At 47.9% G+C, this 16532-nt stretch overlaps 1 protein-coding gene across 1 annotated transcript in view; it reads right to left on the bottom strand.

Moving 5' to 3' along the window:
- Window positions 1–803: 803 nt before the first annotated feature.
- The window catches only part of LOC124020646 (phosphoribosyl pyrophosphate synthase-associated protein 2-like), a 40178-nt gene continuing 24449 nt past the window's right edge, over window positions 804–16532 (bottom strand). The window contains exons 5-9 of the mRNA XM_046335887.1: window positions 14524–14696; window positions 13803–13918; window positions 12643–12698; window positions 908–1122; window positions 804–814 (exon numbers count right to left, since the gene is read on the bottom strand). Of these exons, the coding sequence (XP_046191843.1) occupies window positions 804–814; window positions 908–1122; window positions 12643–12698; window positions 13803–13918; window positions 14524–14696 (571 nt within the window). The remainder of the gene's footprint in view (window positions 815–907; window positions 1123–12642; window positions 12699–13802; window positions 13919–14523; window positions 14697–16532) is intronic.

Here is a 16532-nt window from a genome sequence, read left to right as displayed (position 1 = left end):
GTGTGTTACCTGGTATCTTGACAGTAGGAGGGGAGTGTGTGTGTGTGTGTTACGTGGTATCTTGACAGTAGGAGGGGAGTGTGTGTGTGTGTGTTACGTGGTATCTTGACAGTAGGAGGGGAGTGTGTGTGTTACGTGGTATCTTGACAGTAGGAGGGGAGTGTGTGTGTTACGTGGTATCTTGACACTAGGAGGGGAGTGTGTGTGTTACGTGGTAGCTTGACAGTAGGAGGGGAGTGTGTGTGTTACGTGGTATCTTGACAGTAGGAGGGGAGTGTGTGTGTTACGTGGTATCTTGACAGTAGGAGGGGAGTGTGTGTGTGTGTGTGTGTGTGTGTGTGTGTGTGTGTGTGTGTGTGTGTGTGTGTGTGTGTGTGTGTGTGTGTGTGTGTGTGTGTGTGTTACGTGGTATCTTGACAGTAGGAGGGGAGTGTGTGTGTGTGTGTGTGTGTGTGTGTGTGTGTGTGTGTGTGTGTGTGTGTGTGTGTGTGTGTGTGTGTGTGTGTGTGTGTGTGTGTGTGTGTGTGTGTGTTACGTGGTATCTTAACAGTAGGAGGGGAGTGTGTGTGTGTGTGTTACGTGGTATCTTGACACTAGGAGGGGAGTGTGTGTGTTACGTGGTATCTTGACAGTAGGAGGGGAGTGTGTGTGTTACGTGGTATCTTGACAGTAGGAGGGGAGTGTGTGTGTTACGTGGTATCTTGACACTAGGAGGGGAGTGTGTGTGTTACGTGGTATCTTGACAGTAGGAGGGGAGTGTGTGTGTTACGTGGTATCTTGACACTAGGAGGGGAGTGTGTGTGTTACGTGGTAGCTTGACAGTAGGAGGAGTGTGTGTGTTACGTGGTATCTTGACAGTAGGAGGGGAGTGTGTGTGTTACGTGGTATCTTGACAGTAGGAGGGGAGTGTGTGCGTGTGTGTTACCTGGTATCTTGACAGTAGGAGGGGAGTGTGTGTGTGTTACGTGGTATCTTGACAGTAGGAGGGGAGTGTGTGTGTTACGTGGTATCTTGACAGTAGGAGGGGAGTGTCTTCCATCCACCAGGTCTGACTCTGCATCCTGGGCCTCTCCATGGATCACTGCAATACCCAGACGCAACCTCTCTGCAAACGACTGGGCCCTAAACACACACACACACACAAAGTACACACACAGTAAAGAGCATCCTAACAGCACCACCCTAACCCAGACTGTAGTTAAAGAGAAACCACCCTAACCCAGACTGTAGTTAAAGAGGACCCACCCTAACCCAGACTGTAGTTAAAGAGGAACCACCCTAACCCAGACTGTAGTTAAAGAGGAACCACCCTAACCCAGACTGTAGTTAAAGAGGAACCACCCCAACCCAGACTGTAGAGGACCCACCCTAACCCAGACTGTAGTTAAAGAGGACCCACCCTAACCCAGACTGTAGTTAAAGAGGACCCACCCTAACCCAGACTGTAGTTAAAGAGGACCCACCCTAACCCAGACTGTAGTTAAAGAGGAACCACCCTAACCCAGACTATAGTTAAAGAGGAACCACCCTAACCCAGACTGTAGTTAAAGAGGAACCACCCTAACCCAGACTGTAGAGGAACCACCCTAACCCAGACTGTAGTTAAAGAGGAACCACCCTAACCCAGACTATAGTTAAAGAGGAACCACCCTAACCCAGACTGTAGTTAAAGAGGACCCACCCTAACCCAGACTGTAGAGGAACCACCCTAACCCAGACTGTAGTTAAAGAGGAACCACCCTAACCCAGACTGTAGTTAAAGAGGAACCACCCTAACCCAGACTGTAGAGGACCCACCCTAACCCAGACTGTTATTAAAGAGGACCCACCCTAACCCAGACTGTTATTAAAGAGGACCCACCCTAACCCAGACTGTAGTTAAAGAGGAACCACCCTAACCCAGACTGTAGTTAAAGAGGCACCACCCTAACCCAGACTGTAGTTAAAGAGGAACCACCCTAACCCAGACTGTAGAGGAACCACCCTAACCCAGACTGTAGTTAAAGAGGAACCACCCTAACCCAGACTGTAGAGGAACCACCCTAACCCAGACTGTAGAGGAACCACCCTAACCCAGACTGTAGTTAAAGAGGAACCACCCTAACCCAGACTGTAGAGGAACCACCCTAACCCAGACTGTAGTTAAAAAGGAACCACCCCAACCCAGACTGTAGAGGACCCACCCTAACCCAGACTGTAGTTAAAGAGGAACCACCCTAACCCAGACTGTAGTTAAAGAGGACCCACCCTAACCCAGACTGTAGAGGACCCACCCTAACCCAGACTGTAGTTAAAGAGGACCCACCCTAACCCAGACTGTTAGAGGAACCACCCTAACCCAGACTGTAGTTAAAGAGGACCCACCCTAACCCAGACTGTAGTTAAAGAGAAACCACCCTAACCCAGACTGTAGTTAAAAAGGAACCACCCCAACCCAGACTGTAGAGGACCCACCCTAACCCAGACTGTAGTTAAAGAGGACCCACCCTAACCCAGACTGTAGTTAAAAAGGAACCACCCTAACCCAGACTGTAGTTAAAGAGGACCCACCCTAACCCAGACTATAGTTAACCCAGACTGTAGAGGAACCACCCTAACCCAGACTGTAGTTAAAGAGGAACCACCCTAACCCAGACTGTAGAGGACCCACCCTAACCCAGACTGTAGTTAAAGAGGACCCACCCTAACCCAGACTGTAGACCCACCCAGACTGTAGAGGACCCACCCTAACCCAGACTGTAGTTAAAGAGGACCCACCCTAACCCAGACTGTAGTTAACCCAGAGGAACCACCCTAACCCAGACTGTAGTTAAAGAGGACCCACCCAGACTAACCCAGACTGTAGTTAAAGAGGACCCACCCTAACCCAGACTGTAGAGGACCCACCCTAACCCAGACTAAAGACTGGACCCACCCTAACCCAGACTGTAGTTAAAGAGGACCCACCCTAACCCAGACTGTTAAAGAGGACCCACCCTAACCCAGACTGTTATTAAAGAGGAACCACCCTAACCCAGACTGTTATTAAAGAGGGCCCACCCTAACCCAGACTGTAGTTAAAGAGGGCCCACCCTAACCCAGACTGTAGTTAAAGAGGACCCACCCCAACCCAGACTGTAGTTAAAGAGGACCCACCCTAACCCAGACTGTAGAGGACCCACCCTAACAAAGACTGTAGTAAAAGAGGAACCACCCTAACCCAGACTGTAGTTAAAGGACCCACCCTAACCCAGACTGTAGAGGACCCACCCTAAAGAGTAGAGGACCCACCCTAACCCAGACTGTAGTTAAAGAGGAACCACCCTAACCCAGACTGTAGTTAAAGAGGAACCACCCTAACCCAGACTGTAGTTAAAGAGGACCCACCCTAACCCAGACTGTAGTTAAAGAGGACCCACCCCAGACTGTAGAGGAACCACCCTAACCCAGACTGTAGAGGACCCACCCTAACCCAGACTGTAGTTAAAGAGGAACCACCCTAACCCAGACTGTAGAGGAACCACCCTAACCCAGACTGTAGTTAAAGAGGAACCACCCTAACCCAGACTGTAGAGGAACCACCCTAACCCAGACTGTAGTTAAAGAGGACCCACCCTAACCCAGACTGTTATTAAAGAGGAACCACCCTAACCCAGACTGTAGTTAAAGAGGACCCACCCTAACCCAGACTGTAGTTAAAGAGGAACCACCCTAACCCAGACTGTAGTTAAAGAGGACCCACCCTAACCCAGACTGTAGTTAAAGAGGACCCACCCTAACCCAGACTGTAGTTAAAGAGGACCCACCCTAACCCAGACTGTAGTTAAAGAGGACCCACCTAACCCAGACTGTAGTTAAAGAGGACCCACCCTAACCCAGACTGTAGTTAAAGAGGACCCACCCTAACCCAGACTGTAGTTAAAGAGGAACCACCCTAACCCAGACTGTTATTAAAGAGGGCCCACCCTAACCCAGACTGTAGTTAAAGAGGGCCCACCCTAACCCAGACTGTAGTTAAAGAGGACCCACCCTAACCCAGACTGTAGTTAAAGAGGACCCACCCTAACCCAGACTGTAGAGGACCCACCCTAACAAAGACTGTAGTAAAAGAGGAACCACCCTAACCCAGACTGTAGAGGACCCACCCTAACCCAGACTGTAGAGGACCCACCCTAACCCAGACTGTAGAGGACCCACCCTAACCCAGACTGTTATTAAAGAGGAACCACCCTAACCCAGACTGTAGTAAAAGAGGAACCACCCTAACCCAGACTGTAGTTAAAGCGGACCCACCCTAACCCAGACTGTAGTTAAAGAGGAACCACCCTAACCCAGACTGTAGAGGAACCACCCTAACCCAGACTGTAGAGGACCCACCCTAACCCAGACTGTAGTTAAAGAGGAACCACCCTAACCCAGACTGTAGAGGAACCACCCTAACCCAGACTGTAGTTAAAGAGGACCCACCCTAACCCAGACTGTAGATAAAGATGAACCACCCTAACCCAGACTGTAGTTAAAGATGAACCACCCTAACCCAGACTGTAGTTAAAGAGGAACCACCCTAACCCAGACTGTAGTTAAAGAGGACCCACCCTAACCCAGACTGTAGTTAAAGAGGACCCACCCTAACCCAGACTGTAGTTAAAGAGGACCCACCCTAACCCAGACTGTAGTTAAAGAGGACCCACCCTAACCCAGACTGTAGAGGACCCACCCTAACCCAGACTGTAGAGGAACCACCCTAACCCAGACTGTAGAGGAACCACCCTAACCCAGACTGTAGTTAAAGAGGAACCACCCTAACCCAGACTGTAGTTAAAGCGGACCCACCCTAACCCAGACTGTAGAGGACCCACCCTAACCCAGACTGTAGAGGACCCACCCTAACCCAGACTGTTATTAAAGAGGAACCACCCTAACCCAGACTGTAGTAAAAGAGGAACCACCCTAACCCAGACTGTAGTTAAAGCGGACCCACCCTAACCCAGACTGTAGTTAAAGAGGACCCACCCTAACCCAGACTGTAGAGGACCCACCCTAACCCAGACTGTAGTTAAAGAGGACGCACCCTAACCCAGACTGTAGAGGAACCACCCTAACCCAGACTATAGTTAAAGAGGACCCACCCTAACCCAGACTGTAGAGGAACCACCCTAACCCAGACTATAGTTAAAGAGGACCCACCCTAACCCAGACTGTAGTTAAAGAGGACCCACCCTAACCCAGACTGTAGAGGAACCACCCTAACCCAGACTGTAGTTAAAGATGAACCACCCTAACCCAGACTGTAGTTAAAGATGAACCACCCTAACCCAGACTGTAGTTAAAGAGGAACCACCCTAACCCAGACTGTAGAGGAACCACCCTAACCCAGACTGTAGTTAAAGATGAACCACCCTAACCCAGACTGTAGTTAAAGATGAACCACCCTAACCCAGACTGTAGTTAAAGAGGAACCACCCTAACCCAGACTGTAGTTAAAGAGGACCCACCCTAACTCAGACTGTAGTTAAAGAGGACCCACCCTAACCCAGACTGTAGTTAAAGAGGACCCACCCTAACCCAGACTGTAGTTAAAGAGGACCCACCCTAACCCAGACTGTAGAGGACCCACCCTAACCCAGACTGTAGAGGAACCACCCTAACCCAGACTGTAGAGGAACCACCCTAACCCAGACTGTAGTTAAAGAGGAACCACCCTAACCCAGACTGTAGTTAAAGAGGAACCACCCCAACCCAGACTGTAGTTAAAGAGGACCCACCCTAACCCAGACTGTAGTTAAAGAGGAACCACCCTAACCCAGACTGTAGTTAAAGAGGACCCACCCTAACCCAGACTGTAGTTAAAGAGGACCCACCCTAACCCAGACTGTAGTTAAAGAGGACCCACCCTAACCCAGACTGTAGTTAAAGAGGACCCACCCTAACCCAGACTGTAGTTAAAGAGGACCCACCCCAACCCAGACTGTAGTTAAAGAGGAACCCCTAAACCAGACTGTAGTTAAAGATGAACCACCCTAACCCAGACTGTAGTTAAAGAGGAACCACCCCAACCCAGACTGTAGTTAAAAAGGAACCACCCTAACCCAGACTGTAGTTAAAGAGGACCCACCCTAACCCAGACTGTAGTTAAAGAGGACCCACCCTAACCCAGACTGTAGTTAAAGAGGAACCACCCTAACCCAGACTGTAGTTAAAGAGGAACCACCCTAACCCAGACTGTAGAGGACCCACCCTAACCCAGACTGTAGTTAAAGAGGACCCACCCTAACCCAGACTGTAGTTAAAGAGGACCCACCCTAACCCAGACTGTAGTTAAAGAGGAACCACCCTAACCCAGACTGTAGTTAAAGAGGACCCACCCTAACCCAGACTGTAGTTAAAGAGGAACCACCCTAACCCAGACTGTAGTAAAAGAGGAACCACCCTAACCCAGACTGTAGTTAAAGCGGACCCACCCTAACCCAGACTGTAGTTAAAGAGGACCCACCCTAACCCAGACTGTAGAGGACCCACCCTAACCCAGACTGTAGTTAAAGAGGACGCACCCTAACCCAGACTGTAGAGGAACCACCCTAACCCAGACTATAGTTAAAGAGGACCCACCCTAACCCAGACTGTAGAGGAACCACCCTAACCCAGACTATAGTTAAAGAGGACCCACCCTAACCCAGACTGTAGTTAAAGAGGACCCACCCTAACCCAGACTGTAGAGGAACCACCCTAACCCAGACTGTAGTTAAAGATGAACCACCCTAACCCAGACTGTAGTTAAAGATGAACCACCCTAACCCAGACTGTAGTTAAAGAGGAACCACCCTAACCCAGACTGTAGAGGAACCACCCTAACCCAGACTGTAGTTAAAGATGAACCACCCTAACCCAGACTGTAGTTAAAGATGAACCACCCTAACCCAGACTGTAGTTAAAGAGGAACCACCCTAACCCAGACTGTAGTTAAAGAGGACCCACCCTAACTCAGACTGTAGTTAAAGAGGACCCACCCTAACCCAGACTGTAGTTAAAGAGGACCCACCCTAACCCAGACTGTAGTTAAAGAGGACCCACCCTAACCCAGACTGTAGAGGACCCACCCTAACCCAGACTGTAGAGGAACCACCCTAACCCAGACTGTAGAGGAACCACCCTAACCCAGACTGTAGTTAAAGAGGAACCACCCTAACCCAGACTGTAGTTAAAGAGGAACCACCCCAACCCAGACTGTAGTTAAAGAGGACCCACCCTAACCCAGACTGTAGTTAAAGAGGAACCACCCTAACCCAGACTGTAGTTAAAGAGGACCCACCCTAACCCAGACTGTAGTTAAAGAGGACCCACCCTAACCCAGACTGTAGTTAAAGAGGACCCACCCTAACCCAGACTGTAGTTAAAGAGGACCCACCCTAACCCAGACTGTAGTTAAAGAGGACCCACCCCAACCCAGACTGTAGTTAAAGAGGAAACCCCCCTAAACCAGACTGTAGTTAAAGATGAACCACCCTAACCCAGACTGTAGTTAAAGAGGAACCACCCCAACCCAGACTGTAGTTAAAAAGGAACCACCCTAACCCAGACTGTAGTTAAAGAGGACCCACCCTAACCCAGACTGTAGTTAAAGAGGACCCACCCTAACCCAGACTGTAGTTAAAGAGGAACCACCCTAACCCAGACTGTAGTTAAAGAGGAACCACCCTAACCCAGACTGTAGAGGACCCACCCTAACCCAGACTGTAGTTAAAGAGGACCCACCCTAACCCAGACTGTAGTTAAAGAGGACCCACCCTAACCCAGACTGTAGTTAAAGAGGAACCACCCTAACCCAGACTGTAGTTAAAGAGGACCCACCCTAACCCAGACTGTAGTTAAAGAGGACCCACCCTAACCCAGACTGTAGTTAAAGAGGACCCACCCTAACCCAGACTGTAGAGAACCACCCCAACCCAGACTGTAGTTAAAGAGGCACCACCCTAACCCAGACTGTAGTTAAAGAGGAACCACCCTAACCAAGACTGTAGTTAAAGAGGACCCACCCTAACCCAGACTGTAGAGGACCCACCCTAACCCAGACTGTAGAGGAACCACCCTAACCCAGACTGTAGTTAAAGAGGAACCACCCTAACCCAGACTGTTATTAAAGAGGGCCCACCCTAACCCAGACTGTAGTTAAAGAGGAACCACCCTAACCCAGACTGTAGTTAAAGTGGAACCACCCTAACCCAGACTGTAGTTAAAGAGGACCCACCCTAACCCAGACTGTAGTTAAAGAGGACCCACCCTAACCCAGACTGTAGAGGACCCACCCTAACCCAGACTGTAGTTAAAGAGGAACCACCCTAACCCAGACTGTAGTTAAAGAGGACCCACCCTAACCCAGACTGTAGAGGACCCACCCTAACCCAAACTGTAGTTAAAGAGGAACCACCCTAACCCAGACTGTAGTTAAAAAGGAACCACCCTAACCCAGACTGTAGTTAAAGAGGACCCACCCTAACCCAGACTGTAGTTAAAGAGGACCCACCCTAACCCAGACTGTAGAGGACCCACCCTAACCCAGACTGTAGTTAAAGAGGACCCACCCTAACCCAGACTGTAGAGGACCCACCCTAACCCAGACTGTAGTTAAAGAGGACCCACCCTAACCCAGACTGTAGAGGACCCACCCTAACCCAGACTGTAGTTAAAGAGGACCCACCCTAACCCAGACTGTAGTTAAAGAGGACCCACCCTAACCCAGACTGTAGAGGAACCACCCTAACCCAGACTGTAGTTAAAGAGGAACCACCCTAACCCAGACTGTAGAGGAACCACCCTAACCCAGACTGTAGTTAAAGAGGAACCACCCTAACCCAGACTGTAGAGGACCCACCCTAACCCAGACTGTAGAGGACCCACCCTAACCCAGACTGTAGTTAAAGAGGAACCACCCTAACCCAGACTGTAGAGGAACCACCCTAACCCAGACTGTAGAGGACCCACCCTAACCCAGACTGTAGTTAAAGAGGAACCACCCTAACCCAGACTGTAGAGGAACCACCCTAACCCAGACTGTAGTTAAAGAGGACCCACCCTAACCCAGACTGTAGAGGACCCACCCTAACCCAGACTGTAGAGGAACCACCCTAACCCAGACTGTAGTTAAAGAGGAACCACCCTAACCCAGACTGTAGAGGAACCACCCTAACCCAGACTGTAGAGGACCCACCCTAACCCAGACTGTAGTTAAAGAGGAACCACCCTAACCCAGACTGTAGAGGAACCACCCTAACCCAGACTGTAGTTAAAGAGGAACCACCCTAACCCAGACTGTAGAGGAACCACCCTAACCCAGACTGTAGAGGACCCACCCTAACCCAGACTGTAGTTAAAGAGGAACCACCCTAACCCAGACTGTAGAGGAACCACCCTAACCCAGACTGTAGTTAAAGAGGAACCACCCTAACCCAGACTGTAGAGGAACCACCCTAACCCAGACTGTAGTTAAAGAGGACCCACCCTAACCCAGACTGTAGAGGAACCACCCTAACCCAGACTGTAGAGGACCCACCCTAACCCAGACTGTAGTTAAAGAGGAACCACCCTAACCCAGACTGTAGAGGAACCACCCTAACCCAGACTATAGAGGACCCACCCTAACCCAGACTGTAGTTAAAGAGGAACCACCCTAACCCAGACTGTAGAGGAACCACCCTAACCCAGACTGTAGAGGAACCACCCTAACCCAGACTGTAGTTAAAGAGGAACCACCCTAACCCAGACTGTAGAGGAACCACCCTAACCCAGACTGTAGAGGAACCACCCTAACCCAGACTGTAGTTAAAGAGGACCCACCCTAACCCAGACTGTAGTTAAAGAGGAACCACCCTAACCCAGACTGTAGTTAAAGAGGAACCACCCTAACCCAGACTGTAGTTAAAGAGGAACCCACCCTAACCCAGACTGTAGAGGAACCACCCTAACCCAGACTGTAGAGGAACCACCCTAACCCAGACTGTAGAGGAACCACCCTAACCCAGACTGTAGTTAAAGAGGACCCACCCTAACCCAGACTGTAGAGGACCCACCCTAACCCAGACTGTAGTTAAAGAGGACCCACCCTAACCCAGACTGTAGTTAAAGAGGACCCACCCTAACCCAGACTGTAGAGGAACCACCCTAACCCAGACTGTAGTTAAAGAGGAACCACCCTAACCCAGACTGTAGAGGAACCACCCTAACCCAGACTGTAGAGGAACCACCCTAACCCAGACTGTAGAGGAACCACCCTAACCCAGACTGTAGAGGAACCACCCTAACCCAGACTGTAGAGGAACCACCCTAACCCAGACTGTAGAGGAACCACCCTAACCCAGACTGTAGTTAAAGAGGACCCACCCTAACCCAGACTGTAGTTAAAGGACCCACCCTAACCCAGACTGTAGAGGACCCACCCTAACCCAGACTGTAGAGGACCCACCCTAACCCAGACTGTAGAGGAACCACCCTAACCCAGACTGTAGAGGGACCACCCTAACCCAGACTGTAGTTAAAGAGGAACCACCCTAACCCAGACTGTAGAGGAACCACCCTAACCCAGACTGTAGAGGGACCACCCTAACCCAGACTGTAGTTAAAGAGGAGTATATGGATATTATTGGTACCATTTGAAAGGAAACGTGTGAAATGAATGTAGGAAAATATAACACATTAGATCTGGTACAAGATAATACAAAGAAAAAAACAACCGTTTTTTAATATCATTTTTGTTCTGTCATCTTTGAAATACAAGAGAAAGGCCATAATGTATTATTCCAGCCCAGCTGCAATTTAGATTTTGGACACTAGATGGCAGCAGTGTGCAAAGTTTTAGACTAATCCAATGAACCATTGCCTTTCTGTTCAAATTGTTGTATCAAGACTGCCCAAATGTAACTTTTAAAACTGTGCACTTTCCTTAAAAAATAGCCTGGTATTATTTCACTGTAATAACTACATTCTGTCAACTATACACTACAGACAGTAAGAGCTACAGTCAACAATACAATACAGACGGTAACAGCTACATACAGTCAACTATACAATACAGACAGTAACAGCTACAGTCAACTATACAATATAGACAGTCAACTATACAATACAGACAGTAACAGCTACATACAGTCAACTATATAATACAGACAGTAGCAGCTAGTCAACTATACAATAAAGACAGTAACAGCTACAGTCAACTATATAATACAGACAGTAACAGCTACATACAGTCAACTATACAATACAAACAGTAACAGCTACATACAGTCAACTATACAATACAGACAGTAACAGCTACAGTCAACTATACAATACAGACAGTAGCAGCTACAGTCAACTATACAATACAGACAGTAACAGCTACAGTCAACTATACAATACAAACAGTAACAGCTACATACAGTCAACTATACAATACAAACAGTAACAGCTACAGTCAACTATACAATACAGACAGTAACAGCTACAGTCAACTATACAATACAGACAGTAGCAGCTACAGTCAACTATACAATACAGACAGTAGCAGCTACAGTCAACTATACAATACAAACAGTAGCAGCTACAGTCAACTATACAATACAGACAGTAACAGCTACATACAGTCAACTATATAATACAGACAGTAACAGCTACAGTCAACTATATAATACAGACAGTAACAGCTACAGTCAACTATACAATATAGACAGTCAACTATACAATACAGACAGTAACAGCTACATACAGTCAACTATACAATACAGACAGTAACAGCTACAGTCAACTATACAATACAGACAGTAACGGCTACATACAGTCAACTATACAATACAGACAGTAACAGCTACAGTCAACTATATAATACAGACAGTAACAGCTACAGTCAACTATACAATATAGACAGTCAACTATACAATACAGACAGTAACAGCTACATACAGTCAACTATATAATACAGACAGTAACAGCTACATACAGTCAACTATATAATACAGACAGTAACAGCTACAGTCAACTATATAATACAGACAGTAACAGCTACAGTCAACTATACAATATAGACAGTCAACTATACAATACAGACAGTAACAGCTACATACAGTCAACTATACAATACAGACAGTAACAGCTACAGTCAACTATACAATACAGACAGTAACGGCTACATACAGTCAACTATACAATACAGACAGTAGCAGCCTCAGTCAACTATATAATACAGACAGTAGCAGCTACAGTCAACTATACAATACAGACAGTAACAGCTACAGTCAACTATACAATACAGACAGTAACAGCTACATACAGTCAACTATATAATACAGACAGTAGCAGCTACAGTCAACTATATAATACAGACAGTAGCAGCTACAGTCAACTATACAATACAGACAGTAACAGCTACAGTCAACTATACAATACAGACAGTAACAGCTACAGTCAACTATACAATACAGACAGTAACAGCTACATACAGTCAACTATACAATACAGACAGTAGCAGCTACAGTCAACTATATAATACAGACAGTAACAGCTACAGTCAACTATACAATACAGACATTAACAGCTACAGTCAACTATATAATACAGACAGTAGCAGCTACAGTCAACTCTTCAACACAGACAGTAGCGGCTACAGTCAACTCTTCAACACAGACAGTAGCGTACCTTTTGGCTGAGGCTGGAGATTTGGCCACTATCACTGCGTTTCTATAGTCAGGAATCTGTTGAAGAAAACGACATCTCCTATTACTGTAAATACTGCAGTAGGAGGGGGTTGTGGAAAATGTAGTCCTACCTCCTCCTGTATGTACTGGGGGGTTGTGGGTAATATAGTTGACAGCTTTCTGTATGTACTGGGGGGTTGTGGGTAATATAGTTGACAGCTTTCTGTATGTACTGGGGGGTTGTGAGTAATATAGTTGACAGCTTTCTGTATGTACTGGGGGTTATGTGTAAAGTAGTTGATATCCTCCATAAGGGGTTGGGGGTAGTGTGGTTTATCTTCTCCTGTATGTACTGGGTGGTTGTGGGTAGTGTAGTCCTACCTCCTCCTGTATGTACTGCAGTAGGAGGGGGTTGTGGGTAGTGTAGTCCTACCTCCTACTGTATGTACTGCAGCAGGAGGGGGTTGTGGGTAGGTCAGTCCTACCTTCACCTGTATGTACTGCAGTAGGAGGGGGTTGTGGGTAGTGTAGTCCTACCTCCTCCTGTATGTGCTGCAGTAGGAGGGGGTTGTGGGTAGTGTAGTCCTACCTCCTCCTGTATGTACTGTAGTAGGAGGGGGTTGTGGGTAGTGTAGTCCTACCCCCTCCTGTATGTACTGCAGCAGGAGGGGGTTGTGGGTAGTGTAGTCCTACCTCCTCCTGTATGTACTGTAGTAGGAGGGGGTTGTGGGTAGTGTAGTCCTACCTCCTCCTGTATGTACTGCAGCAGGAGGGGGTTGTGGGTAGTGTAGTCCTACCTCCTCCCGTATGTACTGCAGTAGGAGGGGGTTGTGGGTAGTGTAGTCCTAGCCCCTCCTGTATGTACTGCAGCAGGAGGGGGTTGTGGGTAGTGTAGTCCTACCTCCTCCTGTATGTACTGCAGCAGGAGGGGGTTGTGGGTAGTGTAGTCCTACCTTCTCCTGTATGTACTACACCAGGAGGGGGTTGTGGGTAGTGTAGTCCTACCCCCTCCTGTATGTACTGCAGCAGGAGGGGGTTGTGGGTAGTGTAGTCCTACCTCCTCCTGTATGTACTGCAGCAGGAGGGGGTTGTGGGCAGTGTAGTCCTACCTCCTCCTGTATGTACTGCAGCAGGAGGGGGTTGTGGGTAGTGTAGTCCTACCTCCTCCTGAATGTACTGCAGTAGGAAGGGAGAAGCTCTCAGGTTGTCTACTGGGATGTTGAAGAAGCCCTGAATCTCCTTCTGATGAAGATCCATAGTGATGAGATGGGTCAGACCTACACACACACAGAAAGACGGACAGACAGACAAACGGACAGAGAGACAGAAGGTCGGACAGACGGACAGACAGACAGACACATTCAGAACAAGGAGAGAGCACTCTGTTCAGTATGAGGACCAGACTTTATGTCTCTGTGTCTTTCTGTGTGAATCTGTGTCTTTCTGTGTGTCTCTGTGTCTCTGTGTGTCTCTCTGTGTGTATCTGCGATGTGTGTGTCTCTGTGGGTCTGTGATGTATGTGTCTCTGTGTGTCTCTGTGTCTCTGTGTCTCTGTGTGTCTCTCTGTGTGTCTCTCTGTGTGTATATGTGATGTATGTGTCTCTGTGTGTCTCTCTGTGTGTATCTGTGATGTGTGTGTCTCTGTGTGTCTCTCTGTGTGTATCTGTGATGTATGTGTCTCTGTGTGTCTCTGTGTGTCTCTCTGCGTGTATCTGTGATGTATGTGTCTCTGTGTGTCTCTGTGTCTCTCTCTGTGTATATCTGTGATGTATGTGTGTCTGTGTGTCTCTGTGTGTCTCTCTGTGTGTATCTGTGATGTATGTGTCTCTGTGTGTTTTGTGGTGTGTGTCCCCCCCCCCCCCCCCGAGGTGTGTGTCCTCACCTGCTTTACACATCATGGAGGCCAGCAGCTTGGAGACGATAGACCCTCTCTTCCTCATCTTACACTGTTTACTGTAAGGGAAGTAGGGGATTACCCCTGTGATACTCCTGGCACAGGAAGTCCTGCACGCATACACCATGATCAACAACTCCATGATGGTAGTGTTCACATCCCTGGAGACAGAGAGAGATATACACCATGATGGTAGTGATCACATCCCTGGAGACAGAGACAGATATACACCATGATGGTAGTGTTCACATCCCTGGAGACAGAGAGAGATATACACCATGATCAACAACTCCATGATGGTAGTGATCACATCCCTGGAGACAGAGAGAGATATACACCATGATCAACAACTCCATGATGGTAGTGATCACATCCCTGGAGACAGAGAGAGATATACTCCATGATGGTAGTGTTCACATCCCTGGAGACAGAGAGATATACACCATGATGGTAGTGTTCACATCCCTGGAGACAGAGAGAGATACTCCATGATGGTAGTGTTCACGTCCCTGGAGACAGAGAGAGATATACACCATGATGGTAGTGATCACATCCCTGGAGAGAGACAGAGAGAGATATACACCATGATGGTAGTGTTCACATCCCTGGAGACAAAGAGATATATACACCATGATCAACAACTCCATGATGGTAGTGTTCACGTCCCTGGAGACAGAGAGAGATAGAGAGAGAGATACACCATGATCAACAACTCCATGATGGTAGTGTTCACATCCCTGGAGACAGAGAGAGATATACACCATGATGGTAGTGTTCACATCCCTGGACAGACAGAGAACTCCATGATGGTAGTGTTCATACACCATGATCAACAACTCCATGATGGTAGTGATCACATCCCTGGAGACAGAGAGAGATATACACCATGATGGTAGTGTTCACATCCCTGGAGACAGAGAGAGATATACACCATGATCAACAACTCCATGATGGTAGTGTTCACGTCCCTGGAGGCAGAGAGAGATATACACCATGATCAACAACTCCATGATGGTAGTGTTCACATCCCTGGAGACAGAGAGAGATATACACCATGATGGTAGTGTTCACATCCCTGGAGACAGAGAGAGATATACTCCATGATGGTAGTGATCACATCCCTGGAGACAGAGAGAGATATACACCATGATGGTAGTGTTCACATCCCTGGAGACAGAGAGAGTTATACACCATGATCAACAACTCCATGATGGTAGTGTTCACATCCCTGGAGACAGAGAGAGATATACACCATGATGGTAGTGATCACATCCCTGGAGAGAGATAGAGAGAGATATACACCATGATGGTAGTGATCACATCCCTGGAAACAGAGAGAGATATACACCATGATGGTAGTGTTCACATCCCTGGAGAGAGATAGAGAGAGAGAGATATACACCATGATGGTAGTGATCACATCCCTGGAGAGAGATAGAGAGAGAGAGATATACACCATGATGGTAGTGATCACATCCCTGGAGAGAGATAGAGAAAGATATACACCATGATGGTAGTGATCACATCCCTGGAGACAGAGAGAGATATACACCATGATGGTAGTGTTCACATCCCTAGAGACAGAGATAGATATACCCCATGATGGTAGTGTTCACATCCCTGGAGACAGAGAGAGAGAGATATACACCATGATGGTAGTGTTCACATCCCTGGAGACAGGGAGAGAGAGAGAGATACAGATGGTAGTGTTCACATCCCTGAGAGAGATACACCATGATGGTAGTGTTCACATCCCTGGAGAGAGAGAGAAGATATACACCATGTTGGTAGTGTTCACATCCCTGGAGAGAGAGAGAGAGAGAGAGTGTTCAGAGAGAGAGAGAGAGAGAGAGAGAGAGAGAGAGAGGAGAGAGAGAGAGAGAGAGAGAGAGAGAGATATACACCATGATGGTAGTGTTCACATCCCTGGAGAGAGAGAGAGTGTTCACATCCCTGGAGAGAGAGAGAGAGAGAGAGAGAGAGAGAGAGAGAGAGAG

This window comes from Oncorhynchus gorbuscha, unplaced genomic scaffold (genome assembly GCF_021184085.1).
Source record: "Oncorhynchus gorbuscha isolate QuinsamMale2020 ecotype Even-year unplaced genomic scaffold, OgorEven_v1.0 Un_scaffold_872, whole genome shotgun sequence".
NCBI classification, from domain to species: domain Eukaryota; kingdom Metazoa; phylum Chordata; class Actinopteri; order Salmoniformes; family Salmonidae; genus Oncorhynchus; species Oncorhynchus gorbuscha.
This window is presented reverse-complemented; position numbering and strand designations above follow the sequence as displayed.